At 46.8% G+C, this 27,570-nt stretch overlaps 1 protein-coding gene across 2 annotated transcripts; it reads left to right on the top strand.

The window, feature by feature from the left end:
• The first annotated feature begins 71 nt into the window (after positions 1 to 71).
• On the top strand, positions 72 to 27,567 carry IGSF23 (immunoglobulin superfamily member 23). 2 transcript variants are annotated; one of them, XM_031659168.1, is made up of 4 exons: positions 72 to 719; positions 18,980 to 19,249; positions 22,730 to 22,883; positions 27,117 to 27,567. In XM_031659168.1, the coding sequence occupies exons 1-4, from the start codon at positions 593 to 595 to the stop codon at positions 27,148 to 27,150; spliced, it is 585 nt and encodes a 194-aa protein (XP_031515028.1). In that variant the 5' UTR covers positions 72 to 592; the 3' UTR covers positions 27,151 to 27,567. The 2 variants fall into 2 exon arrangements, with proteins under 2 accessions (XP_031515028.1, XP_031515027.1); XM_031659167.1 differs by lacking the exon at positions 72 to 719 and adding an exon at positions 10,604 to 11,955.
• The last annotated feature ends 3 nt before the right edge of the window (positions 27,568 to 27,570 follow it).

Here is a 27,570-nt window from a genome sequence, read left to right as displayed (position 1 = left end):
CCTGTGCATCATGGGAAAATGGAGATGCCCATATCGACCCCTCGAGGTTGGTATGAGGATTCAATTAGGCAACCGTGTTACAGGGTTAATGCTGTGTCCAGCATGTAGTAGGTGTTCAACAAACACCAGCTATTAGTTTGAGCATGATAATTATTATTCGAGGAGGAAAGAATAGACCCAGGGAGTGAGAAGGGTGAGGAAAAAGGAGCTAGTGTAGCTTATCCTTCTAGAATCTAAAATTCAGGATATAGTCTGAGCGAGGTCCTGATAATGGGATTCTAAACATGCCTCCAGGACATCCTAGACACCAAATTATAATTAGCATTAACTTCATAGTGACTGCCATTCGTTGAAGCGCCTCGTGTCCATGGCCCCGTCTGACTCTGGGGCAGGCACTATTATTAATGCCTCCATTTTACAGAGGAGAAAAGGTGTGGTTCAGAGTCCAGGGGAGAAGCCAGGAGGCCAGCAGAAAGCCCTGTCACCTCCTACCAGGTTGACCTTTGGCCATTCCTTAACTTTGACGTGAGTGATAGGAGCGGGCGATTCTGCTTCTCCCTCCATCTCCCCGTGGGGATTGTAGGGTGAGAGAATGAGAGCAAAGCCTCAGAGCCCCCTCCCCAGGGACACTGTCCCAGCCTGGTCCCCACCCACCATCACCACTGACCCGATACTGGAGAAGGATGCGGCTGGAGGTGACTTCCGAGCCAACTTGGTAAGTCATGTGGGGAAGTGGCCAGGGTAGGGCATGGTCATCGTAGGCAGGGTCCTGCAGGGCGGGGCCAGGGCTGCAGACATGACTGTATAGGTCTATAAAGACCCCACATGTGACGAGGAGACCTTCTCTGCACAGTCCTTGGACAGAATACAAGATGAGGAGTCCTCTGGACATCAGCTCCAGCCACACCCCTGCCTGGAGGAAGCTATTTTTAACAGGTGCGTTGGAGACAGTGGCTTCACCATGGGCCAGGGACAAGGAGGAGAGAGTCTCCTTACAAGTCCAAGTCGCCCCCACTCAGAGCTTCGACCCTGTCAGTTTGAGGCCCATGCAGCTTAGGCACCCAACTCATGGGAATTCTTGAATGTCACTCTGCCACAAGAGATGACCCTATTGGCTTCTTTTAGGAAGAAGGGAAGTGAGGTGCAAAGAGGGGACCAGGTCACCTACCCAAGATGGCAGGGCTGGCAAGGGGCAGGATCAGAATTTGAGACCCCAGCCCAGCCCCCTTCCACCAGAATGCCCTGTCTCACCCCAGCAATCTGCAACCTAGTAATAGTAAATATAAATAATAGCAATCATAAAATAATAACATCAGCCATAATAGAAGGTCACTGTAACTGAATAGGTCTATACACCAGCCTGTTTGGGGCTTTTGTTTTTTCGTTTTGTTTTGTTTTGTTTTGTTTTGAGACAAGGTCTTGCTCTGTTGTCCAGGCCAGAGTGCAGGGGCCTGATAATGGCTCATTGCAGCTTCAACCTGCTGGGCTGAAGCCATTCTCCTGCCTCAGCGTCCTGCATAGCTGGGACCACAGGTATACGCCACCAAACCCAGCTAATTTTTTATTTTTAGTAGAGATGAGGTCTTACTATGTTGCCCAGGCTAGTCTCGAACTCCTGGGCTCAAGAGATCCTCCTGCCTCGGCCTCCCCAGGTGCCGGGATTACAGGCGTGAGCCACTGCACCCAGCCTGTCAGCCCGTTCTAAGTGCTTTTCTGTAGTAACATTTAAGTCTTATCACAACTCTTTGAGATCAGGGATGTATGATCCCTATTTCACAGAAGGGGAAACTGAGGTTCAGAGAGGTCATGTGCCCTCTCCAGGTCGCACACTTGGAAGTGGCAAACTGAAGATTTGAAGCCAGATGGGCTGGCTTCCCAGACCACACTTTCCAGAGACCACACACATCTGCCTCTCAGATAGTGAATGAATTGCTTCCTTATCCAGGTCTTAAAAGTTCAGTTCTGAGCCGGGCGCGGTGGCTCAGGCCTGTAATCCCAGCACTCTGCGAGGCCAAGGTGGGCGGATCATCTGAGGCTGGGAGTTGAAGACCAGCCTGACCAACATGGAGAAACCCCGTCCCTACTAAAATCACAAAATTAGCCGGGCGTGGTGGCGCGTGCCTGTAATCCCAGCTACTTGGTAGGCTGAGGCAAGAGAATTGCTTGAACCCGGGAGGCGGAAGTTGTGGTGAGCTGTGATCGTGCCATTGCACTCCAGCCCGGGCAACAAGAGCGAAACTCCACCTTAAAAAAAAAAAAAAAAAAAAGTTCAGTTCCGTGTAATTTTAAAACCCCAAAGTCCACCTAGTTCAAAGCATTGCTCTGTCGCCAGCTCAGGCCTGTGTCTGGAAGGTGGAAAGGAACGCGGTAGGCCTCTTCCCTATTTCATCAGAGCCGTTGTCTCTTAGGCGTCTCTCAGGGCAGTAGGCAGAGGGGAGGAAGGAAAGAAAAGGAGGCTGGAAAGTTTCTCTTAGGCGGCTGTAGTTTTATTATGCAAACAAGGCATGCTGTGCGTTGCTGGCTCTTCCTGGGGTGGGGGCGGGGAGGGTGGGGTACTTTGGGAATTGGCTGTGCCACTGGATAAAATAGCAACCAGCTTTTAGAAAGTGGTTTACAACATGTTTGCAAAGTGAGGTGGGGGAGCTTACAAAACATTGTTCAAACAAAAACAAAGCAACTGTGCCGCAAACTTCAACTCTGTCGCAAACTTCAACTCTGTAAACACAAAATGTTCTCTCGATAACAGCAGGTGCCTGGAGAGTGTGACGAGGACAAGCGTAGGGGTGGAGGTCAAGGGAGATTTGGCTTTAGATGGGTCTACATTTTTTCCTAAGGAAAAGCTCTTGTGTGATTAAAAATTAATTTTAAAAATTATGAAAAACCCTCAAAGAAAATATACTCCCCAAAGTGGTTATCTGAGTATCAAGCTTAAGGATTTGTTTTGCTGCTTTTTACTTTACTTTCCAAATTATTCTATAATGAGGAGCAAAGGTTGTTTTCTGTGATGCCTTGTAAGAATTGCTGAATGTAATTCTACTTTTTGTTTAAAAGAAATAGAAACAGCCGGGTGTGGTGGCTCACGCCTGTAATCCCAGCACTTTGGGAGGCCAAGGCAGGTGGATCACGAGGTCAGGAGATCAAGACCATCCTGGCCGACATGGTGAAACCCTGTCTCTACTAAAATACAAAAAAATTAGCCAGGCGTGGTGGCGCGTGCCTGTAGTCCCAGCTACTCGGGAGGCTGAGGCAAGGGAATCGCTTGAACCCAGGACGGGGAGGTTGCAGTGAGCTGAGATTGCGCCACTGCATTCCAGCCTGGCAACACAGCAAGACTCCATCTCAAAAAAGAAAGACAGAAAGAAAGACAGACAGACAGACAGAAAGAAAGAAAGAAAGAAAGAACGAAAGAAAGAAAGAAAGAGAGAAAGAAAGAAACAATAAGAAACATAAAGCTTAAAAAAAAAAATAGTAAGTTTCCAAAACATGGCCGGGTGCAGTGGCTCACGCCTGTAATCCCAGCACTTTGGGAGGCCAAGGCGGGAGGATCACCTGAGGTCGGGAGTTTGAGACCAGCCTGACTAACATGGAGAAACCCTGTCTTTACTAAAAATACAAAATTGGCCGGGCATGGTGGCACATGCCTATAATCCCAGCTACTAGGGAGGCTGAGGCAGGAGAATCACTTGAACCTGGGAGGCAGAGGTTGCGGTAAGCCGAGATCATGCCATTGCACTCCAGCCTGGGCAACAAGAGTGAAACTCCATCTCAAAAAAAAAAAAAAAAAAAAAAAAAGGTTCCAAAACATAGTGTTTATCTCTAGGTGTCTAAGTTTTATGGTATAAAAATGGATATATACATATATGAGTATATATGAGTAATACTATATATAGAGAGAGGAAGAGAGAAAAAGAGAGAGAGGGAGAAAGGTCTTGCTCTGTCACCCAGGCTGGAGTGCAGTGGCAGGATCATAGCTCACTGAAACCTCTAAGTCCTGGACTTGAGGAATCTTCCCACCTCAGCCTCCTAAGTAGCTAGGACTACAGGCGCGTGCCACCATGCCCAGCTAAGTTTTTATTTTTGTAGAGACGGGGCCTCACTCTGTTGCCTAGGCTAGTCTTGAACTTCTGGCTCAAGTAATCCTCCAGCCTTGGCCCCCCAAAGTGCTAGGATTACAAGTGTGAGCCAACACACCAGCCTACTCTTATATTTAAAAAAAAAAAAAAAAAAAATCCCATCAGGAGTGAAAGGATTAGGGTGTGGTGCCCAAGAGACGCAGGGTTTTCCTGGGGGGTGACGAAAATGTTCTACAATTGATTGTGGTGATGGTTGCACAATTCTGTGAGTATGCTAAAAGCTCTTGAATTGTACACTTTGAATGAGTAAATAATTGGCTAAGAAAGTAGATTTTATGTGTTCTCGCCACAAAAAAAATAAGGACATGAGGTAATGCATATGTTAATTAGCTCAATTTAGTCATTCCACAATGTATACATATCTTAAAACATCACATTGTACACCATAAAAATACACAATTTGTATTTGTTAATTTTAAAAAGAAAAAATAGAGGCAAGGTTATAACTTAATCAGTGTCCAGAACAAACATTATGTCACCCTTTAAAAATGTACCATTCACATTGAATTATAACCCACTACTATTTCAAAAGAAGGTGGTGAGAACATGTTGGGTGGGGGTGTTGGGTAGGAGTAAATGGATTGGTATGTGCATTAGCTCATTTTGTGTTGCTATACAGGAATACCTGAGACTGGGTAATTTATTTTTTTTTTTTAAAAAGAAGATGTTGATTTAACTCACAGTTTTGCAAACTGTACAAGACAAGAAATGTGGTGCCAGCATCTGCTTCTAGTGAGGTCCCGGGAAGCTTACAATCATGGCGGACAATGAAGGGGGAGCAGGTGCATCACATGGCGAGAAAGGGAGAAAAGGATGCCAGGCCCTTTTAAACAACCCACTATTGAGTGAACTAACCAGGCTAGAACACTCACTACCATGGAGAGGACACCAAGCCATTCACGAGGGATCTGCCCCCATGACCCAAACACCTCCCGCTAGGCCACAGCGCCAACATTGGGGATCACGTTTCAGTATGAGATTTGGAAGGGACAAATATTCAAACTCTATCAGTATATGAATTACATATCAATAAAGCTGTAAATTACACACACACATACGTGCGTGCGCGCGCACACACACACACACACATACATATATAGGCTCTCAGTTAAAGCCATGTGTAGAAAAGCAGAGGAAGGAAGGCATGTTCTAGAGACAATGCCAGGTAGAGTATAGTTTTCACAATTTCCAGCAGAGGAGAGAGCAGTTAGGTTGCCCCAGAGAACAGGACCTCTTCACTGGGAATGAGAATGAGGATTTCTCACTGGAATGAGAATGAGAAACAGGTTTGGCCTGGGGAGGCCGATGCATTCAAGCTGAGAGTGCTAGTACCTAAGTTAGATTGACCTCAGCTGATATGATTTGGCTGTGCCTTCACCCAAATCTCATCTTGAATTGTAGCTCCCAAAATTCCTGCGTGTTGTGGGAAGGACCTGGTGGGAGATAATTGAATCACGGGCATGGTTTCCCCCATACTGCTCTTGTGGTAGTGAATAAGTCTCACCAGATCTGATGGTTTTATAAGGGGAAATCCCTTTTGCTTGGTTCTCATTCTCTTGCCTGCCCCCACATAAGACTTGCCTCTTGCCTTCTGCCATGATTGTGAGGCCTCCCTAGCCACGTGGAACTGTGAATCCATTAAACCTCTTTTTCTTTATAAATTACCCAGTCTCGTGTATGTCTTTATCAGCAAGGTGAAAACAGATGAGTACAGCAGCCCTAAAAATTCATGATCTCATTGCATCTCAGGCACTCCTGTGAAATGGGACTCTCACCCTCCCTCCTTGATGAGTGGAGAAACTAAGGCTCAGAGCCCAGAAATAATAAGTGGTAGAGTCAGGGTTGTGAACCCAGGTCTAGCAGCCTAAAAATCTACAGGTAGAGCTATGCTTCCACAACAGATAGAGCAAGGGTGGCTAAGATGTGAGGTCTTCTTCTTAGGATGCTTTGGGGACACTACCGGAATCACCAGTTACCTGCTGCTGTGTCAGAGTTAGAACGCAATTCCAGAATGCGGACTGCATGGCCTGGAATTCTGGTCATTTGTTCAACAAACACTCCCCAAGTGTTCCCTCTGTGTCCAGCCTGCATGGGATGGTGGAGGGGACACTACCATGACCAAGACAGCCTCAGCCCTGTCCTCCCAGGGCTCACAGTCCAGGGGGAAAGACAGAGCCATGTCCAGTAAGCAGTGACCCAGAGTGGGTGGGGAGGGACCATGCAGGGGGAAGAGGGAGACCCAGAAGAGAGGGCTGAGATCAGAAGCTGGGGAGGCAGTGACCAGGCAAGACCTTGAAGCTGTCGAAATCAAAACAGAACCTCAGAAAGGTAGGGCATTGCTGACACAAACCGCATCTCTGTGTGCTTTGTTCCATGATAGTGTATGAATGCAGCATTTTATTCCATCAGAATAGAAAAGCAAAACCTTGAGCAGGTATTTATAAGTTATATTAAAGTTATAAGACTTTATTCCTGTCATTTTGTGGGAAGACCTTCCATCACCCCCATCAAAGTCATTCGAAGTCCCCGTCCAAACACTGTAGTATGTATTAGCAAGCACGCCTAAGGGTCAGGAAGACTAGAAGAGGGAATGCCTGTGCAGAAACTTTCCTTCCTTCCTTCCTTCCTTCCTTCCTTCCTTCTTTCCTTCCCTTCTTTCCTTCTTTCCTTCCTTCCTTCTCTTCTTTCCTTCTCTTCTTTCCTTCCTTCCCTTCTTTCCTTCTTTCTTTCCTTCCTTCCTTTCCTTCCCTTCCTTCCCTTCTTTCCTTCTTTCTTTCCTTCCTTCCTTCCTTTCTTTTCTTCCTTCCTTTCCTTCCCTTCCTTCCCTTCTTTCCTTCTTTCCTTCCTTCATTCCCTTCTTTCCTCCCCTCCTTCCTTCCTTTCTTCTTTCCTTCTTCCTTTCCTTCCCTTCTTTCCCTTCCTTCACTTTCTTCCTTCTTTTAAAACTTTTCTTCTTTCTTTCTTCCTTTCTTTCTTTTCTTCTTCTTTCCTTCCTTCCTTCCTTCCTTCCTTCCTTCCTTCCTTCCTTCTTTCTTTCTTTCCTTGCTCTGTCACCCAGGCTGGAGCAATCTCGGCTCACTGCAACCTCCACCTCACAGGTTCAAGCAATTCTCCTACCTCAGCCTCCCCAGCAGCTGGAATTACAGAAGCCCACCACCACACCCAGCTAATTTTTGTATTTTGAGTAGAGATGGGGTTTTGCCATGTTGCCAGGCTGGTCTCGAACTCCTGACCTCAAATGATCCACCTGCCTCAGCCTCCCAAAGTGCTGAGATTACAGGTGTGAGCCGCTGCACCCAGCCTATCTATGCAAAAAACTTTAATCACAGGAAGTTAAAGAGTCAAGAGGAATGATATTCTAGGTGGGGAGAATAGCATTGGCAAAGGCCTGAAGGCCAAAACAACTGCAAGGAGTTCAGTCTGGCTGATGCAGAGAATGAGGGGAGAGTGCTGAGAGAAGTAGGGAGCAGTAGTAGGAGAACCAAGAGAAGGAATCTTCACTGTGTCCTAAGGTTACTAGGGAGCCATGGAAGATTTATGAGCAGGGTGGGTAAAAAAGTCACACCAAGGCCGGGTATGGTGGTTCATGCCCAGCACTTTCAGAGTCTGAGGTGAGAGAATCACTTAAGGCCAGGAGAGAATCACTTAAGGCCAGAGAATCACAAAGGCCAGCCTGGGCAACATAGCAAGACCTCCATCTCTACAAAAAATGTTTAAAAATTAGCTGAGCATGGTGGTGTGCACCTACAGTCCCAGAGACTTGAGATGCTGAGGTGGGAGGATTGCTTGAACCCAGGAGTTCAAGGCTGCAATGAGCTATAATCACAGCACTGCACTCTAGCCTTGGCCACAGAGTGAGACCTTGTTTCAAAAAAAGAAAAAGAAAGAAAGAAAAAGAAAGAAAGAAAGAAAGAGAGAGAGGGAGGGAGGGAGGGAGGGAGGAAGGGCAGTTACACCAGCTGTTGACCTGGAGATTAACTCAATGGAGATGGGCAATGAGTGACCCCCCACAACTCCCAGCTCTCCACTATGACCTTGAATCTGAGACTCAAATTTGCTGTCCCTTAGTTTCCCTGCCTGTAAAACAGACCAGCACCAACTTCAGAGTTGTTCAGGGGGCTCAATGAGGTATCCTGGTCAGGATACCAAGTTGGTAGGGCTTGGCATGGTCCCTGGCACTCAGCCAGCATGCAGTGTCAGCTGATCACCTGAAGCTGCTTCTGAGATCGCACACACCCTTCCAGAGCCCAGCATGTTTGTATCTGGTGATGAGCTCCTGGGAGTGGTTATCTCTAGCCACCACATTTCATTCATTTAACCAGGAAGAGAGCTGATGTTTTAACATTCATCTTGTAAGTGGATACTTCTGATCCTTAAAGGTAGCCATCTATTATATTGCTTTTTCAAGAGATTTTTAAAATAAGTGATTACCGTACACCCAGGTCTTGCTGTTGAGGCAAGAATGATAACAATGAAAATAATGATAATTATAATGTCAAGCATTTAGCCACAGTCACCTTGTTAGTATACTGTTCTCAACTCTTCACAAACATTAGAGCAGGGCTTCTCAATATTAACACTCCATTTTCTATCTAGAGTGCTCACTTGCACTTCTGCCATGGAATAACACAGCAAGAAGGCCCTTACCAGATGCCAGTACTATGCACTTGGACTTCCCAGCCTCCAGAACTGTGAGCCAAAATAAATCTTTTTTCTTTGTTAAAAAAGAAAAAAAAAAAGAGCAAAAAATACATATGTTAGCACTTAGGGACAGATGGTGCTTTGTTATTGAGGACTGACCTGCACATGGTAGCATCCTTGGCATCTACCCAAAAGATGCCAGTAGGACACCCTCCCCCAACCCCAGTTGTAACAACCAAAAAGATTTCCAGACATTGCCATTGTCCCCTTGGTGGCAACACTGTCCCCAGTTGAGAATCTTTGTTCCTTAGATAAAAATCCTCACAAAGTCATAAAAAGGAGATATTATTCCCATTTTATAGATAAGGAAACTGAGGCCCAGAGAGGTTGAGTAACTTTCCAAAAGTCACCAGAGTTAGTAAGTTTCAAGACTTGCACCCAGACAGTCCAATTCTGGTAACTGCATTCTGGTGTAAATTTATGTGTACCTACATGCATGTGTGTGAGAGAGGCAAAGAAGAACCTAATTTATATTCTCATTTCTTTAATTCAAGTTTTTTAAATTTAGAGTAGGCTATACAATCTCATGGTTCAATCTCAAAGATATATAGAATACTTTGTCTTTTTATCCTATTCACATTACCCAGTTCCTCATGTCACTCCCCCCACCACACACACAAATTGTCACTGTTTTCTGTTTCTTTATCCATTTACAAACCAATGCAAATATATATATTTTTTCTCCCTCATTTACACCAACAGTAACATATCATCTAGACTATTTGGCAGCTTGAACTCAGATTTTTGTGTGGGTTTTTGTTGTTGTTGTTATTACTGGTTTTCTTTGAGAAAGGATCTCACTCTGTTGCCCAGGATGGAGCGCAGCTGCACAATCATAGCTCACTGCAGCCTCCAGTTCCTGGGCTTAAGTGATCCCCCTGGCTCTGCCTCCCAAGTGGCTGGGACTACAAGCATGCACCACCATGCCTGGCTAATATTTTTCAATTGTTTTGTAGAGATAGGATTTTGTTATGTAGCCCAGGCTGTCATTTGTATCTTAACTGCTTTCCTCAGTGATTTTTTCCCACTCAGTTCATAGAGTTCATGAATTCTTCCTCATTCTTTGGCATAGCTATATTATTCCATTGTGTGGAAATAATGGTTCATTATTTATTTAATCAGTCCTCTATTGTTGAAGAGTTGCGTATTTCCAATCTTTTGCATTGTAAATAAGGTGTGGTAAAAAAAAACACTATGCACTAGTCATTTTGTTCTGTGAAAGTCTATCTATAGAACACATTCCTTGACATTTAATTATGGGGTCAAAGGCTATAGGAACTTATAGTTTTGAAAGACTTTGCCAGATTGCCCTCTGTAGTGGTTGTACGAGCAAAGTGTGGGAGTTCCTATTGCCCTCAGCATCACCATAACAACAAGTCATCAAACTTTTGGATCTTTGCTGGAAGGGTTATTTTGGTTTGTTTTAATTTACATTTCTCTTATGATGAGTAGAATTGAGCATTTTTTCTATGTCAAGAGACAGTTAAATTTTCTTTTCTATGAATTGCCTATTCATATGCTATGTGTATTTTTCTGTTGGGTTGCTGATATTTTTCTTATTGATTTCCAGGAGCTTTTTATATATTAGTGAAATGAGCTCTTCATGACATCAGTTAGAAAGAGTTTCTCCTGGTTGTCATTGTTCTTTTGACTTTGCGAATGATGGGATTTTTTTTTAACCTTTCAGGTGTTTCTTTTCATTTTATATCTTTTTTTTTTTTTTTTTTTTTTTAGTCTTTTATGGCTAGAGCTTGTATTCCTACCACACCATTCCACTGAGAGAAATAATAGGTTAGGTAACTGCTGGGATCCAGAACCAAACTCCAAGGGTTTGCCTCCAATTTCTAAGCAATATGGAAATTTAATGAGAGGAAGTGACAGAAACTAAGGCAAGAGTTGGGCAGTATAGTTTAGTGGCTGAGAGTTTTGATTGCCTGCTTGTGGATCACAGTACTGCTGTTTACCACCTATGACATCCTGGAAAAATGTTTTAAATGTTCTGAGCCTCTGTTTCTTCATCTGTAAATTTGGCATAACAGTCCTATCAGGGTTGAGGCAAGAAACAGATGGTCTACTCTAAGGGAGTAGAAAGGAGAGTTTAAGACAGGGACTATTTGCAGCAGAGGTGTAGGTGAGGCATAGGAAGAACAACATGGGATAATACAGCACCCAGGGGCTAACAACAGCAGGGAGCTGTCACCTCCCTCAGGCTAGAAGCCATAAGGAGCAAAGCAGATCCCAGAACCAGAAGACAGTAGTAGTATATGGAGAGGGACACTCAACAGGGGCTGTGGGCTGGAACAAAAGGACCCAGCCAACTGTAGGACTAACCCCTTCAAACTTACTCCCCTGCTGCCCTCTCCTCTTCTGCCAATGTGCCCGCTGACAGAAACCAACCAGCAGTAAAAGGTAAGGGGACCCCAACAACACAGCTCAGAGAAGTCAGCCTTTCAGACAGCAGAGTGGAGCAGAGAAGGGTAGAAAACCAATTTTTGCAACATCCAGTATAATATAAGTGTGTGCTTCATGGGATCAAGGAGAGGAATCAATGATTTGATACACATTCAGCACTTCGAACAGAGTCAGGCTTGTGGTGGGTGCTAGTGAATATTCTCTGTTATTTCTACTCTACTTTTATCATTATTGTCACCGTCATCAGCAACTCTTGATGCTCCACGCTCACTTTCAGTGGCTTGGGAACGGTCACTTGCAGGGACAGCATTTCGCCTTTGGTCTCACTTGCTCCCCTCATCTCCTCCTCCTTCCCTGCTCCTCCAAGGCACCCTGCTCACATCCTGCACCTGCTCTGTCTTCTCGGAGCTGCCCTTCTCGGCACAGCTGAACATCTTGACCGAAGGAGCCAGTGTCCACCTTCCTGTCACCGGAAGTCTTGAAGGTATTCTCACCACGTCTTGGTTCCGAGGGTATGACACCCAGCCAGCAGCCATGATATTCTCCCCGGAGGGCCTCCCAGGACCTGCTCACACTGGCCGGGAGATACTGGGAACCCAAGGCAGCCTGGTCCTTAGAAACGTGACGGCCCAGGACTCGGGCAGCTACACCGTTGTGCTGGAAACCAGCAGGGGACGCAGGAGTGCAACAAAGCAGATCCATGTCAAGAGTGAGTGGGGCCCCACAGTGGGAGGGATTGACTTCTCAGAAAGCAGACCCACAGGACCCCAGAAGAGCCCACAGGACACATTCTGTGCTGGTTATCCATTGCTCCCCATTAAACCACCCCAAAACTTAAAACGTCAATCACTTATCCAGCTGGACAGTTCTTGTGGTCAGCTGTTGAGGTGTCTGGGTGTTGGCTGATCGAGAATGACCTCCTTCATGTGCCTGGCCATGGACCAGCTGGTGGCTGGAGTGATGGGGGTGAGAGGGCCGCAGAGCCTCCCAACCTCCAGCAGGCTATCCTGGGTTTGTGCACTGAGCAATGGAAGAGGAATAAGAGGTGAAGTTCCAAAACTCCTTCAGGCCCAGGCTCAAAACTGACCGCCATTGCTTCCGCCACCTTCCATTGGCCAAAGCAAGTCACATGGCCAGCCCAGCTTCAACAGGAGGGAAAGAGGTCCCACCTCTTAAGGAGAGGAGTTGCAATGTGTTGTGGCTATTTTTTGTCATTGTGTTAGGTTGTTCTTGCATTGCTATAATGACATACCTGAGACTGGGTTATTTATTTAAAACAAAAAGAAGACGACGTTTGACTGGCTCATGGTTCCACAGGTGGAAGCGTGGTGCCAGCATCTGCTCAGCTTCTAGGGAGGCCTCAGTGAGCTTTTAATCATAGCGGAAGGCAAAGGAGGAGCAGCTGTCTCCCACGGTGAGAACAGGAGCAAGAGAGAGAGAGAGTCAGAGAGGAAGTGCCACATTTTACAACAATCAGATCTCATGAGAACTCACTACCATGAGGACAGCACCAAGCCATGAGGGATCCGCCCCTATGGCCCAAACAGCTTTACCCAGGCCCCACCACCAACATTGGTGATCGCATTTCAACATGAGGTTTCAGCAGGGATAAATATCCAAATTATACCAGCCAAGCCTTGCAACAGACAATCATGAGATACACATTCATCGTCACTTGGGAAATGTAGAGAAGGTCTCTGGTAGCAGCCTTCAACCTCATCTATATTTTTATCACCTGGACTCAAACTTTCATATCTGAATTAGGAAAACAAAGTCCTGAGAGTAACCAGACCCATCCTCCTTTCAGAAGATAGTCCAGAGACTCTTAGTCAGTTTGGGCAAAATACTCTAGGCTTAATCAACAGAAACTTACTCCCTCAAGTTCTGAAGGATGGATTGCAAGATGAAGGTGTTGGCAGGTTTCATCTCCTCTGAGGCCTCTCTTTTTTGACTTGCAGAAGGGTGCCTTCTCATCCTGTCCTTGCATGGTCTTTCTTCTGTGTGTGCACATCCCTGGTGTCTCTCTGTGTGTCCAAACTTCCTCTTCCTATAAGGACTCTGGTCAGGTTGGATTAGGGCCCACCCTAAGGACTTCATTTTAACCTAATCACCTCGTTAAAGACCTTATCTCCAAATACAGTCACATTCTGAGGTACTGGGGGTTAGAGTTTCAACATATATGTTTGGTGGGGGACTCAATTCAGTTCATAACAGAGATCAACTTAGTTAGGGTTCAGATTCTGATGCTCTAACAAAGACTCGAAAAGTTCCAGTGTCAGCCAGGCACGGTGGCTCACGCCTGTAATCCCAGAACTTTGGGAGGCTGAGGCGGGCGGATCAGGAGGTCAGGAGTTCAAGACCAGCCTGACCAACATGGTGAAACCCCGTATTTATTAAAAATACAAAAATTAGCCAGGCATAGTGGCAGGCACCTGTAATCCTAGCTACTCAGGAGACTGAGGAAGGAGAATTGCCTGAACCCAGGAGTTGGAGTTTGCAGTGAGCCAAGACCACGCCACTGCACTCCAACCTGGGCGACAGAGCAAGACTCCGTCTCAAAAAAAAAAAAAAAAAGAAAATTCCAGTGTCTGAAGCAAGATGGGAGTTTATTTCTCTTTCCCATAACAGTCTGGCATAAGCAGTTTAAGGATGCTGCAGTGGCTCCATGGTGCCAAGATGTAGGGTCCTTCGAGTTTTTCCATTATTGACAGGGTATTGTCACATCTATGGGATCCAAGGTGACTCCCATCACGTCTGCATTGCAACCAACATACCAGAGAGAGGGGAAGGGAGGTGAAAATGCCTTCCTTTTAAGGCCCAGCATAGTGGCTGCTCACATCCCATTGGCTGGAATCTAGTCACTTGGTCATACTTAGTTGCAAGAGGAGCTAAAAATGTAGTCTTTATTCCAGGCAGCCATCTCCCTAGCTAGAATGTGGGGTTTTGTGACTAAATGAAGAAGGCGAGAAGAGATGTTGGCAGCCATCCAGCACATTCTGCCACAGGTTGCTAGTGGAGAATGCCTTTGGGGCTCACCCCTATCCCCACCCCTCGGAATCCCAAAGGGTTTAGCCAAGTATTCCTTCCAACCCAAAGCATTTGGCCTCTAGATCATCCAGGGAGGCCACTCACTAGTCAGCCCACTCCACGTGCGCTCCCATCTCCACAGCAGGCACATGAACGGGTGTGTAGAAAAGGGGTTCATCCCTAAGAACAGTGATATGGGCTAGGAGGGCTTGGACTTTGGGGGAAGGCTTGGGGGAGTGGGAACATTTTGCTATCCATTTATTCAACAAGTCATCAGCACCTACCCTGTACTAGGCAGTGCTGGGGACACAATAGGGACTGAGACAGCCCTGGCCTCTTCCTCTCATCCTTGCACTCGCAGTCCAGGGAGGGAGACAGACTGATTCCCAGATAATGATGACCCAGAGTTGGCAGGGCTGGATGGAACCCACAGGACTGTGGGAGCCCAGAAAGCACTTGGCCCCTTTGAGGAGTCTGGGAGGACTTCCTGGAGGAGGGAGAATTCCCCAGTAAACAACATAGAGTTGATCTCTCCCACCATGGAATTCTCAGTCCATCATGGGAGACAGACACTAAATGAACAATTCCATCAGAAAGTTTATCTGCAGGAGCAACATTCAAAATTATATTTGAAGCAAAATAGAAGTCAGTCGATAGGGCCGGGCGCGGTGGCTCACGCCTATAATCCCAGCACTTTGGGAGGCCGAGGGAGGCGGATCACTTGACGCCAGGAGTTTGAGACCAGTCTGTCCAACATGGCAAAACCCATCTCTGATAAAAACGCAAAAAATTAAGCCAGGTGTGGTGGCACACACCTACCTGTATTTCCAGGTACTTGAGAGACTGAGGCAGAAGAATTGCTTTGACCCAGGAGGCAGAGGTTGCAGTGAGCCGAGATTGCGGCACTGCATTCCAGCCTGGGCAACAGAGCGAGACGCCACCTCAAAAAAATAAAAAATAAAAAAAATAGTGAAGGGAGCCAGTTCACTGGGCATTCTTGACGTGCCAGACACTGAATGATTTCCCAGCAGCCCAAGGAGCGGCAGCTCTGAGCAGCAACCCATTGCACAGGTGGGGAAACTGAGGCTCAGAGAGGTGACATCAATGGCCTGTGGTCATGTGATGAGCAAAGGACTGAGCAAAGGTCGTATGACGACTCATTGATCCTGGGGCCTCTCTACTTCCGTGCCGCCTCTCCAGCCCGGCAACATCTCCATGGTACAATGTAAAGGTGGGTATCGCGCTTAGAACCCCGCTTCTGCACAGAGGGGTTTTTACTCCCCTCCCAGAGAATTTATGGACCGCTGAGGTTCATCCATCTGTATTTCTGTGATTTGAAGGCTAATTTTTTTTGTTTTTGAGATGGCTTGCTCTGTCACCGAGGCTGGAGGAGTGAAGTGGTGTGATCTCAGCTCACTACAACCTCTGCCACCCGGGTTCAAGCGAGTCTCCTGCCTCAGCCTCCTGCGTAGCTGGGATTACAGGCACGCGCCAACACGCCCAGCTAATTTTTGTATTTTTAGTAGAGACAGGGTTTCACCATGTTGGCCAGGCTGGTCTCGAATTCCTGACCTCAGGTGATCCACCTGCCTTGGCCTCTCGAAGTGCTGGGATTGCAGGCATGAGCCACCGTGGCTGGCCTGAAGGCTAATTCTTCTAAAGGCCTAGCTCCACACCTTTGCCTATGCCATTTTCAGCCCGAAGCGCCCTTTCTAAAGAGAGAGGTTGCAGGAACTCATGCTCGGTGGTGCAGGCTCTGCAGCCAGAACTCCCTGGATCAAATCCCTCTGCCATCTATTATGCCCCTGAGTCCCTGCAAAAAAGTAACTTTCTGTTTCCCCATCTGTGCAATGAGGTCATAGCAGAACCTACCTCATAGGTTGACTGTGAGGAGTAAGTGAGTTAATCTGTGCTAAATGCCTACAATGCCTGACAAACAGCAAGTAAATGTTAGCCCTGGCCAGGTGCTATGGCTCACACCTGTAATCCCAGCAGTTTGGGAGGCTGAAGTGAGAGGATTGCTTGAGCTCAGGAGTTCGAGACCAGCCTGGGCAACATGATGAGACACCCCCCCACCCACCGCCATCTCAGCAAATAATTTAAAAATTAGCCAAGCCTGGTGATGTGCGCCCATAGTCCCAGGCACACAGGAGGCTGATATGGAAAGATCCCTTGAGCCCGGGAGGTTGAGGCTGCAGTGAGCTGTAACCTTGCCACTGCACTCCAGCCTGGGGGACACAGCAAGACCCTGTCTCAAAAAGAAAAAAATAATAGCCCTGTTTGTTTCAAAGGACTTGATTTCTTTGAGCCTTCCTTTTCTCATCAAAATGGGAATAAGGCCAGGCACAGTGGCTTACACCTTTAACCCCAGCACTTTGGGAGGACAAGGTGGGTAGATCACTTGAGCCCAGGAGTTCAAGACCAGACTGGGCAACAAGGTGAGACCCCATCTCTACAAAAAATAGCTGGGCGTAGTGGTGCACGTCTGTAATCCCAACTACTCTGAAGAAACCTTTGAGCCCAGGAAGTGGAGGTTGCAGTAAGCTATGATTGCACCACTGCACTCCAGCCTGGGTGACAGAACAAGACCCTGTCTCAAAAAAAAGAAAGAAAGAAAGAAAGAAAAAAGGAATAATCATAATTACATCATAGGATTGTTGTGAGGATTAAATGAATACATCCAGTGGCTTTCATAAGAAATGCTTTTCACATCATGCCCAGTATATCCCACAACTAACCAAAAGGAAAGTGTAATGACAGTTATTACTATGAGCAATGCTCTCTGATGTTTTCTATAATATTTCTTTCCATGTTTTAAATGTTGATCACAGTCTACTAAATGATTTAGACACCTGGGCATGGGTCTTGCTTGCAGTATAACAAGCCATGGATTAACATGTGTGCTTGGCTCATGGTAAGAGCCCAATCCATGGCCAGGTATGGTGGCTCATGCCTGTAATCCCAGCACCTTGGGAGGCCGAGGCGGGTGGATCACCTGAGGTCAGAAGTTCAAGACCAGCCTGGCCAACATGGCGAAACCCCATCCCTACTAAAAACACTAAAATTAGCTGGATGTGGTGGCGGATGCCTATAATCCAGCTATAGGGAGGCAGAGGCAGGAGAATTGCTTGAACCCGGGGGGCAGAGGTTGCAGTGAGCCGAGATCACGCCACTTCACTCCAGCCTGGATGAAAAAGCAAAACTCCATTTCGAGAAAAAAAAACAAAAAACAAAAAAAACCAGACCAATCCAGGTGGCTATTACACTGCCTCTTGTTCGTACACCTAGTGGGCTCTTTCTCCTCCTTCAAGGCTTAACTCAGATACCTCCTCCAGGAAGCCTTCCGTGAGCTCTCTGGTTGTGCTAAAGTTCTTGTCACTTAGAACACAGCATTGAAATCAGAAATCAGCTCTAAGTGGAAGTTCCCAGTACGGTCTGGGAATTCAAATCCCAGATGTGTCCCTACTTAACCACGAACCCTGGCCCTAATGACCCCCAAACCTCAGAGCCTTTCACCTGAAAAATGCGGACAAGAAGTGGGGACCTCTTGGGTCACCTCCTCACTGGGCTGTTTCCACTCCTGCAAACTTAAAGTCAAGTTCTCACATGATAGTCAGAGTGAGCCTGTTCAAACCTAAGCCAACTCACGTCCCTCCTCTGTGCAGTCCTCCCATGGGTCCCACTGCACTCAGAGTCAGAAGCAGAGTCCTCACCCTAGCCCAGGAAACCCCAGCATGATCTGCTCCCATTATCTCTCTGACTTCTTCTCCCAGCCCTCTCTCCCTTCCCCTCCTCTCTATGCCCACCTTGGCTCACACCCACCTCAGGGCCTTTTACTTGCTGTTCCCTCTGCCTGGAACATTTTTTTCTTAGGAATCCACATGGCTCCTTCCTCTGCTTCTTCAGGACTCTGCTCAAACATACCTCCTCAAAGAGGCCCTCCTTGACCCACCTTACCTGAAATGGGCTTACCCAACACCGCAGCCCTGTGCAGTTTTCCTCACAGCACTTACAACCACTATATGTATTTGTCTGTTTGTTGACCCTCTCCTCACTCAATTGTAAGTTTAATGAGGGCAGCGACTGCATCTGTTTAATCAATGCTGAGCCCCCAAGTCCTAGAGTCTTAGAGTCCGAGATTTGGTTCACCCAGATCCAGAGGCGAGGATTCAAAGTCAGATAGTCTGTTTGGGAGGTGCAAGAAACTGGAGAGTGAGGAAGTTAGGCAGAGAAGCCAGGAAATAATAAAAGCTGTGTTCCCAAGCTGGTTACTGTGGGCAACTGGAGCACAGTCCCATTGGGGAACTCAGGGCCCTGGTGTGGAACGACTCTGCAGAGTCATCCCACATGACAGCGAGGGAGCTGGGGAATTTATACACCAACCTGTCCCGGCATTGTGGAGGGCTGCTCTCTGGTTTGCTCATTCCCCAGCACTTCCAGCCTGCTGCCTCCATGGGCAGAGTAGGCTTTGGCCAGCAGTGAAAGTCCTCAGGCAACGGGATGCAGGTGCTGGCCATTGGAAGTGGGAAGAGCAAGGGGTTGGATTGGGGGCACTGGGCACAGACCAGGCTCTTCAAACACATTCATTGGTGAATTAATGAATGAATGAACACACGAAAGAATGGACATCTCTATGGTGGGCAGAAGAAATGCCCAGCTTTTCTGAGTGGTGTCCACTCTTGTGGCCTTGTTCCCTGTTTGCACAGACAGCCTCCAACTAATGCCACTGAAGACATTCCCAGCTGCTATCCGGGGAGTCATCCAGAGTGAGCTCAACTATTCTGTGATCCTGCAGTGGGTGGTGACAATGGACTCTGAGCCCGTGCTGAGCTGGGCCTTCAATGGGGTGCCCTGTGGGATGGGAGAGAAGCTGTTCATCCGACGGTTGTCCTGGGAACAGCTGGGCACCTACATGTGCATAGCCACGAATAGTAAGAAACAGCTGGTCTCTGAGCCTGTGACCATCTCGCTGCCAGGTGAGTCCCCCATCCCATGCCACCCCACCCAAGAGCCTTGCACCCTCTCCAGCCTGTGGCAGCCTCTCTGATTCCATTGAGCCACCTTCTATGACCAGTCCCCGTGACACCCTTTATAGGCAAAATGTCATTCCAATGTTCCATCCACCTGGCGGACTGTGCATTATTAGGCCCTTCTTTCCTTTTTCTTCTTCTTCCTTCTTCTTCTTCTTCTCTTCTTCTTCTTTTTCTTCTTCCTCCTCCTCCTTCTTCTTCTTCTTCTTCCTCTTCTTCTTCTTCCTTCTTCTTTTTCCTTCTTCTTCTTCTTCCTTTCTTCTTCCTTTCTTCTTCTTCTCCTTCCTTCTTCTTCTTTCTTCTCCTTCTTCTTTCTCCTTCTTCTTTCTTCTTCTTCCTTCTTTCTTCTTCTTCTTCTCTCTTCTTCTTCCTTCTTTTTCTTCTTCCTTCTTCTTCTTCCTTTTTCTTCTTTCTTTTCTTCTTCCTCTTCTTCTTCCTTTTCTTCTTCTTCTTCTTCCTCTTCTTCTTCCTCTTCCTCTTTTCTTCTTCTTCTTCTTTTATTCTTTCCTTTTCTTCTTTCTTCTTTTTTCTTTTTTCTCCTCCTCCTCCTCTTCCTTCTCCTCCTCTTCTTCTTCTTCGTCTTCTTCTTCTTTCTTTCCTTTTCTTCTTTCTTCTTCTTCCTTCTTTCTTCTCCTCCTCCTCCTTTTCCTTCTCTTCCTCCTCCTCTTCTTCTTCTTCATCTTCTTCTTCTTTATTCAGTGGGCTGTGATCACACCACTGCACACCAGCCTGAGTGACAGAGGATGACTGTCTCAAAAAAAAAAAAAATTCACCATTGTCATCATCTAAGGAGTGGTTCAAAGCAATGGCTTTGGAATTTGAATCCCTGGCTGTGTGACTCTGACCCAGTGCCTTGACTTCTCTGTGCCTCAGTTTCCTCATCTATAGCACTGGGAAGATAATAGTGCCTACCCCAGAGTGTGGTTGTGAGTATTCAATGAGATAAGCAGGTGAATAGCTTAAAACAATAATGTCTAGCACTATTGAACACTAATGAGTGCTCAATAACCATGAGCCAATATCACTGTTGCAATTAGCATTGTCATTATTAATTGTAGCTATTACCATATGCAGTCAGTATGTGGAGCCCTGGGTGGCAATCAAAATAACAGCAAGTTGTCAAGATCAGAGAAGTATTTTGGGACCCGGTCAAAACTCAGTTCAGTCCCTGTTCCCATGCCTTCCTGGCTGGGTAACTTAGGGCAAGCGACTTCCCCTCTCTGAGCCCCAGTTTCCTCATGTGTATAATGGGGGTAATCCTATATACCTCTGCAGGGTTGTTATAAGGAATGAAAACAAGGGGTGACTGAGTTTGGCAGAACAACTGTCAGGCAGCAGGGGCCTTGAATAGCAGCTGTTATGGTGAATATTGTTTTTAGTGTGTTATTCATGGAGGGACACATGGTGATATGGTTTGGCTGTGTCCCCACCCAAATCTCATCCTGAATTGTAGCTCTTATAATCCCCATGTGTCATGAGAGGGACCCAGTAGGAGGTAAGTGAATCATGGGGTCGAGTTTTTCCCATGCTGTTCTCATGATAGTCTATAAGTCTCACGAGTTCTGATTGTTTTACAAAGGGCAGTTCCCCTGCACACATTCTCTTGCCTGTTGCCATGTAAGATATGCCTTTGCTCCTCCTTCACCTTCTGCCATGATTGTGAGGCCTCCCCAGCCATGTGGAACTGGGAGTCCATTAAGCCTCCTTTTTAATAAAGTATCCAGTCTTGGGTATTTCTTCATAGCAGTATGAAAATGGACTACCATGGCTTGGAGTGAACTAGAGGTATGCAGAGGAACTGGCCAGGAGAGAAGAGAGGGAGGGTATTTGGGGTAGCAAAGAATGCATGAGTCAAGGTTCAGAGCTGGGACATGGAAATGGAAGGGGTGATGGGAATCTCAGCTTGGCTGGGTCCCAGAGACCCACCTCACCTCCCTGGCCAGGGTCCAGTGGGAGCTTCAGGACTGATGGACTGGGGGAAAAAATGTAAATCTTTTTTTTTTTTTTTTTTTTTTTTTTGAGACGGAGTCTCGCTCTGTCGCCCAGGCTGGAGTGCAGTGGCCGGATCTCAGCTCACTGCAAGCTCCGCCTCCCGGGTTCACGCCATTCTCCGGCCTCAGCCTCCCGAGTAGCTGGGACTACAGGCGCTGCCACCTCGCCCGGCTATTTTTTGTATTTCTTAGTAGAGACGGGGTTTCACCGTGTTAGCCAGGATGGTCTCGATCTCCTGACCTCGTGATCCGCCCGTCTCGGCCTCCCAAAGTGCTGGGATTACAGGCTTGAGCCACCGCGCCCGGCCCAAAAAATGTAAATCTTATAGCACCTAGTGACCCTGATATTCATTGAGAAGGACAACACTTCCAAGACCTCCTTTGCTCATTCATCAGCTGCCCAGGAAATGTTTATGAGCACTTGCTGTGTGGCCAGCCCATGTTGGGCAGTGCTGGGAATGCTCTGGTGACCAAGACAGCTGCAGCCCTGCCTTCACAAGACTCACAGTCCTGTGTCCACAGACAGTGATCACCAGAGTGGGCAGGGCTGGGATGGGGGAGCCCAGAGAGCTATGGGACTCAGCCTAGGAGTTAAGGAGGGCTTCCTGGAAGAAGGGACATTTGAGCTGGTACCACAATACATAAGAATTATGCAAGCTGACCAGGTACAGTGGTTCATTCCTGTAATCTCAGCACTTTGGGAGGGTGAGGCGAGTGGATCACTTGAGGCTAGGAGTTTGAGACCAGGCTGGACAACATGGTGAAACCCCGAATCTACTAAAAATACCAAAATTAGCTGGGAATGGTGGCACGTGCCTGTAATCCCAGCTACCAGGGGGGCTGAGACACAAGAATTACTGGAACCCAGGAGGTGGAGGTTGCAGTGAGCTAAGATTGTGCCACTGCACTCCAGCCTGGTGACAGAGGGAGACTCTGTCTCAGAAAAAAAAAGGAATTATGCAAGCCAAGAGAGAGAAATGGCATTCCAGAGAGAGAGAGTGCAGCGTGGACAGGCCTGGAGGCAAGAGAGAAAGAAAGGGATGAGCTTGGAAAAGTGAGTGGAGTCCAGGGTTACATGTCTATAAAGGCAGGGCAATGAGAGAGATGAGGCTGGCCAGGTGGCAAGGCCTCAAAGGCTAAGGTGAGAAACTGACTTCTGCCCCAGGGTGCTGGGGAGACACAGCAGGGTTCTGAGCAGGGGAGGAACAGTGTCAGGTGCGAGCTTTAGAAAGATCCTCCTGGCTTCCATGTGGTAGGAAGGTGGATGGGCGCTGGACTGGGGCAGGACAGCAGGGAGGAGAGGGGACCAGAGACCTGGAGGATGGAAGAGAAGGATGGATTGAAGAGACACTTGGGAGGGGGAATGGCAGAAGGAGGGGTGCGCAGGGAGGGCGGGCAGATGGCTCCTCCAATCTCACCCCTCCTTGGTCCCCAGAACCCATTGCACAGCCCACAGAAGCAGAGCCCATGGAGCCGGACCCCACTCTGTCCCTGTCAGGAGGCTCTGCCATTGGGCTCCTTGTGGCTGGGATCCTGGGAGCCGGGACACTGATTGCAGGCATGTGTTTCACCATCATCCAGAGCCTAAGGTACCTCCATCCCTCACCCTCGTCCACTGGGCAACATCCACTCAACCCTCATGAGACACAGAGCTGGCTCAACAAGGAAACAGAGATGAAACCAACACCCCCATCCGGGAGGGTGATAGGGACCCCTGAGGAGCGCATCTGACTCATTGGTTTCCAAAATGGGATCACAGCAACAAAGAGATAGAAGAGGACATTAGAGCTGGGCTGTCTGGCTTCAAGTCCCAGCTCCATAACTTACTAGCAGTGAGGCTGTGGGCAAGCCACTCCCCTTCTCTGTGCCTCAGTTTGCCCATCTGCAAAATGGGGATGATAATAACAGCATTTGACCCTCTGGGTTGCTATGAGTGAATTTTTCTTTTGCTTTTTTTTTTGAGACGGAGTCTCACTCTGTCGCCCAGGCTGGAGTGCAGTGAAGCGATCTCAGATCACTGCAACCTCTGCTTGCCAGGTTCAAGCGATTCTCCTGCCTCAGCCTCCTGAGTAGCTGGGATTACAGGTGTGCACCACCACACCCGGCTGATTTTTGTATTTTTAGTAGAGACGGGGTTTTGCCATGTTGGTCAGGCTAGTCTCAAACTCCTGACCTCATGATCTGCCTGCCTCAGCCTCCCAAAGTTCTGGGATTACAGGCATGAGCCACCACACCCGTCCAGTGAGCGAATATTTCTAAGAAACTTAAAGCAGTGCCTGGAATGTAGTAAGTACTATGTTCGTCCTCGCTACACATATCTGCAGAGTGACCGCTCTGTGCCAGGCACTGAGGATACCAAGGGAAGAAACAGCAGAAAGTCCGTGCCCTCAAGAAACTTATATTCTGGTCGGGGATATCATCAAGAAACACAATGAATGAGTGAAATATAGATAGTGTATTGGATGGGCCAGGTGCAGTGGCTCACACCTGTAATCCCAGCACTTTGGGAGGCCAAGGTGGGCAGATCACTTGAGCCCAGGAGTTTGAGACCAGCCTGGGCAACATGACAAGACATCTTGTCATCTCTCTCAAAAATAAAAAAATTAGCCAGGCATGGTGGCATGCACTTATAGTCCCAGCTACTCAGGAGGCTATGATGGGAGGATCACCGGAGCCCAAGGAAGTCAAGACTGCAGTGAGCTAGGATCAAGCCACTGCACTCCACACTGGGCACAGAGTGAGACCCTGTCTCAAAAAAGTAATAATAATAAATTTTTTTTAAAAGATAGTATGTTGGATGAGTGCTAAGGAGAGGAGTGAGACTGGGAAGCAGGACAAAGATTGTGGAGTGGGGTGGCATTTAACGAGTCAGGGAAGGCCTCCCTGGGACGGTAGCATTTGAGCAAAGGAAGGGAGTGGGGAGCCATGTGAGGGTCTGGAAGAATGGCATATCCAGCAGAGGGAACAGCAAGTGCAAAGGCCCTGAGGCAGGATTGCCTGGCATGTTCAGGAAATAGTGAGGAGCCCAGGGTGGCCACAGTAGTGTGAAGAATGGGCAGAGAAGTAGGATGTGGGTCAGAGAGGGAGTGGGGAGGCAGGGGAAGGCAGCTAGACCCTTGTATAAGGCCTTTCTCCCTCTTTTTGTTTTTGTCATCAGTTGTTCATCTGTATGAAATCATAACTGAGCATTTTCAAGTAACTGTGTGGAATGACCATGTATAAAGAATCAGAAATCACATTAATAGGCATATGAAAAGCAGTCAATACCTCAATTACAGCTACAAGCTCTGCTTTCTAAGCTGAAGTATAGGGCATCTGGAAAACTTTACTTTTCTAGCCAAAATAAGAAGCTTTACCATTACTAGACCCATCTGTAAAACAATGAAAACACTTAGCAGGCTGCAGGTTGTTTACTGTAGGAATTGTAAATGCAAACCGTTCACAGTCTTGCTCAGCTAAGGGGATAGTGAAAAAACAGTCTTTTAAATCTATAACTATTAAAGGCCAATTTTAAGTCCTCTAAAGCCTCCAGTTTCTCTTTACTCAGCGGCCATTGTTCTATCCAAATTGGCTTATCTGTTAACCATTTTAAAGGTATAGGTTCTGGAAGCTTAACAATGACCACCATCAAAAATGATATTCTAATCTTTGGTGGGAACTTTGTCTTTCCATTTGAAGTGGTTCTTTCAAAACTTGCAAGTTTTTTTCTAGCCCCATACTAGGGACATCCCCCATTTCATACATCATATGTTGATTTTGAGGGATATGTAATTGTTCTGGAATTAGAACTTGTGCTCCCCATTGTTGTAACAAATCTCTCCCCCATAAATTTATAGGTACAGAAGTTATAATTGGTTGAATAGTCCCAAGGTGTCCATTGGGCCCTTCACAATGCAAAATATAGCTACTTTGATATACTTCAGGGGCTTTACCAACTCCAACTATGTTAAATTGAGCAGGTTGAATTGGCCATGCGGACAGCCAGTGCCGTAGAGAAATGACTGAAATGTCTGCTCCTGTATCTGCCAAACCTTACAATTTCTTGCCCTGAATAGTTATTTCACAGGTAGGACGTTTATCAGTAATTTGATTTACCCAATAAGCTGCTTTGCCTTGTTTATTTGTGCTTCCAAATCCTCCTGTTGGTTTCATTTCACTTTTCCCCATTCCCACATATGGCACAATCAGGAGCTGTGCTATGCGCTCTCCTGGCTCCGCTTTCCAGGGAACAGAAGTAGATATAACAATTTGAATTTCCCCATGGTAATCTAAATCAATGACTCCTGTATGTATTTGTATCCCTTTTAAACTTAAAATAGACCTTCCTAAAAGTAATCCTATCATTCCTGCTGGCAAGGGTCCACAGACTCCTGTTGGGACCTTTTGTGGGGGTTCCCCAGACAGAAGGCTCACAGCTTTTGTGCAGCATAAATCTACTGCGGCACTACCTGCTGTGGCAGGGGACAGACATTGTACAGGGGTGAGGGAATGGCCTGAGCTGGAAATGCCCCAGTTTGGAACGGGGCCCAGGACGGGCCCCTCATGGTGTTTCCTGAAATCGGGTTCCCATCTTTATCAAACTTAGTGTGACATTGATTAGCCCAATGCTTTTCTTTTTTACATTTTGGACATATTTCCGGATCAGCAGTTTTCTTTTTTCCCCTATCTAGCGGCCTGACTTGCTGATTATTTCTACATTTTTTTTAGCATTAATAGCTTGTTTAAATTATTTGAGTAATTTAATTACTCAAAAAGGAAAAGGTTCAAATGTAGCTATAATATTTCCGTGTTGGTCTGGGGGATGTATTCTAACAGGGAACTGCCAAGCCTCTAAATCCCCTTCTCTTCTAGCTTGCTGGATTCCTGCCTAAATAGAACTGACAGCAGTTGCTTGAGACGTTGCTCGAACAGTCACTGGGGCAACTACTTTTTGCCAAGTGTCCTCCGGAAAAGAAAGATCCGGAGGGTCAGGCCACTGCTTAGGGGCAGTTTTGGGGCCAGTTTATGGCCAGATTTTGGGGGGCCTTTTACCAACAGAATCGCTTGAACCTGGGAGGCAGAGGTTGCAGTGAGCCGAAATAGTGCCACTGCACTCCAGCTTGGGCAACAGAGTCTGCTCCTGTATCTACCAAACCTTTCCATTTCTTTCCCTGAATAGTTATTTCACAAGTAAGACGTTTATCAGTAATTTGCTTTACGCAATAAGCTGCTTTGCCTTGTTTATTTGTGCTTCCAAATCCTCTAAAAAAAAAAGAAAAAAGGAAAAAAAAAAACCCAGGAATATGATTATACTTCCCTCCAAAGACAGGAGTGAAGATTAAGTAAAATGGTGGGAGTCATGAGCTATTAACAGTGCCTGGAATGTGATGAGCCTTCAATAAACCTCAATGATGATGATTGTATTAGTTTGCTCCAGCTGCTGTAACAAAACGCCACAGACTGGGGGGCTTAAACAACAAAAATTTATTTTCTCACAGTTCTGGAGGCCGGAAGTCCAAGATCAAGGTAGCAGCCAATTTTATGTCCCATAGCGACCCTCTCCATGGCTTGTAGAAGGCCACCTTCTCGCTGTGTCCTCACGTGACCTTTTCTCTATGCTCATCCCTGGTGTCTCTTCCTCTTCTTATACGGACACCAGTCTTATTGGATCAGGATCCCACTCTTATGATCTCATTTAACCTTATTGTGTCTGAAGACTCAATCTCCAAATATAGTCATATTGGAGTGTTAGGAGTACATATTAATTTGGGGAGCAAATAATAATTCAGTTGATGATTCTCATTCTCTCTCTCTTTGTCTCTCTCTCTCTCTCTCCACTGCAGGACTGACAGGCAGAGAAAAGGAATATGCAGCTGAAATGTGGGCAACTCTCCTGTCAGCTTAAGAGGTAATACCAGGAAGGGTGTGAAGGAAATCCTAGGTTTGGGAATAGAATGAGGTTCCTGGGCAGAGTCCATTTGTGGCTTTCTCCCTCCTGGTTCCCTGATCATTTGTCTGTGAGATGTTCCCCTCCTGTGGAGAGCTCCAGGAGCTGCTTTTCTCTCCTTTTGCCAACTGCCAGCACCCCATCTGCCCAGCTCATCTAATTCCTGGAAGCAACCTAAACAAGCACTCTATATTTCATAAACCTCTTGGGCTCCATGCAAAAGAAACTCACTGAAGTAGCTCAGGAAAAACTAAAATGAACAGTTTCATCTAAGGACCTATGAAATTTTTCAGCAATCCATAGGTGTGACAGTCAGCATTTGCTTTGTAACAAACTACCTCCCCAAAATT

The sequence above is a fragment of the Papio anubis genome, chromosome 20 (assembly GCF_008728515.1).
Source record: "Papio anubis isolate 15944 chromosome 20, Panubis1.0, whole genome shotgun sequence".
NCBI classification, from domain to species: Eukaryota; Metazoa; Chordata; class Mammalia; order Primates; family Cercopithecidae; genus Papio; species Papio anubis.
Note: the sequence above shows the minus strand (reverse complement) of the source record. Positions and strands in the feature narration are given on the sequence as shown.

Bases quoted from the DNA above. Each gene is read 5' to 3' on its own strand.
- IGSF23 (XM_031659167.1), top strand. From the start codon at position 11,781: ATGATATTCTCCCCGGAGGGCCTCCCAGGACCTGCTCACACTGGCCGG. The intron at 19,250-22,729 runs GTGAGTCCCCCA...CTTGGTCCCCAG, and splicing joins TGTGACCATCTCGCTGCCAG to AACCCATTGCACAGCCCACA. The intron at 22,884-27,116 runs GTACCTCCATCC...TCTCCACTGCAG, and splicing joins ACCATCATCCAGAGCCTAAG to GACTGACAGGCAGAGAAAAG.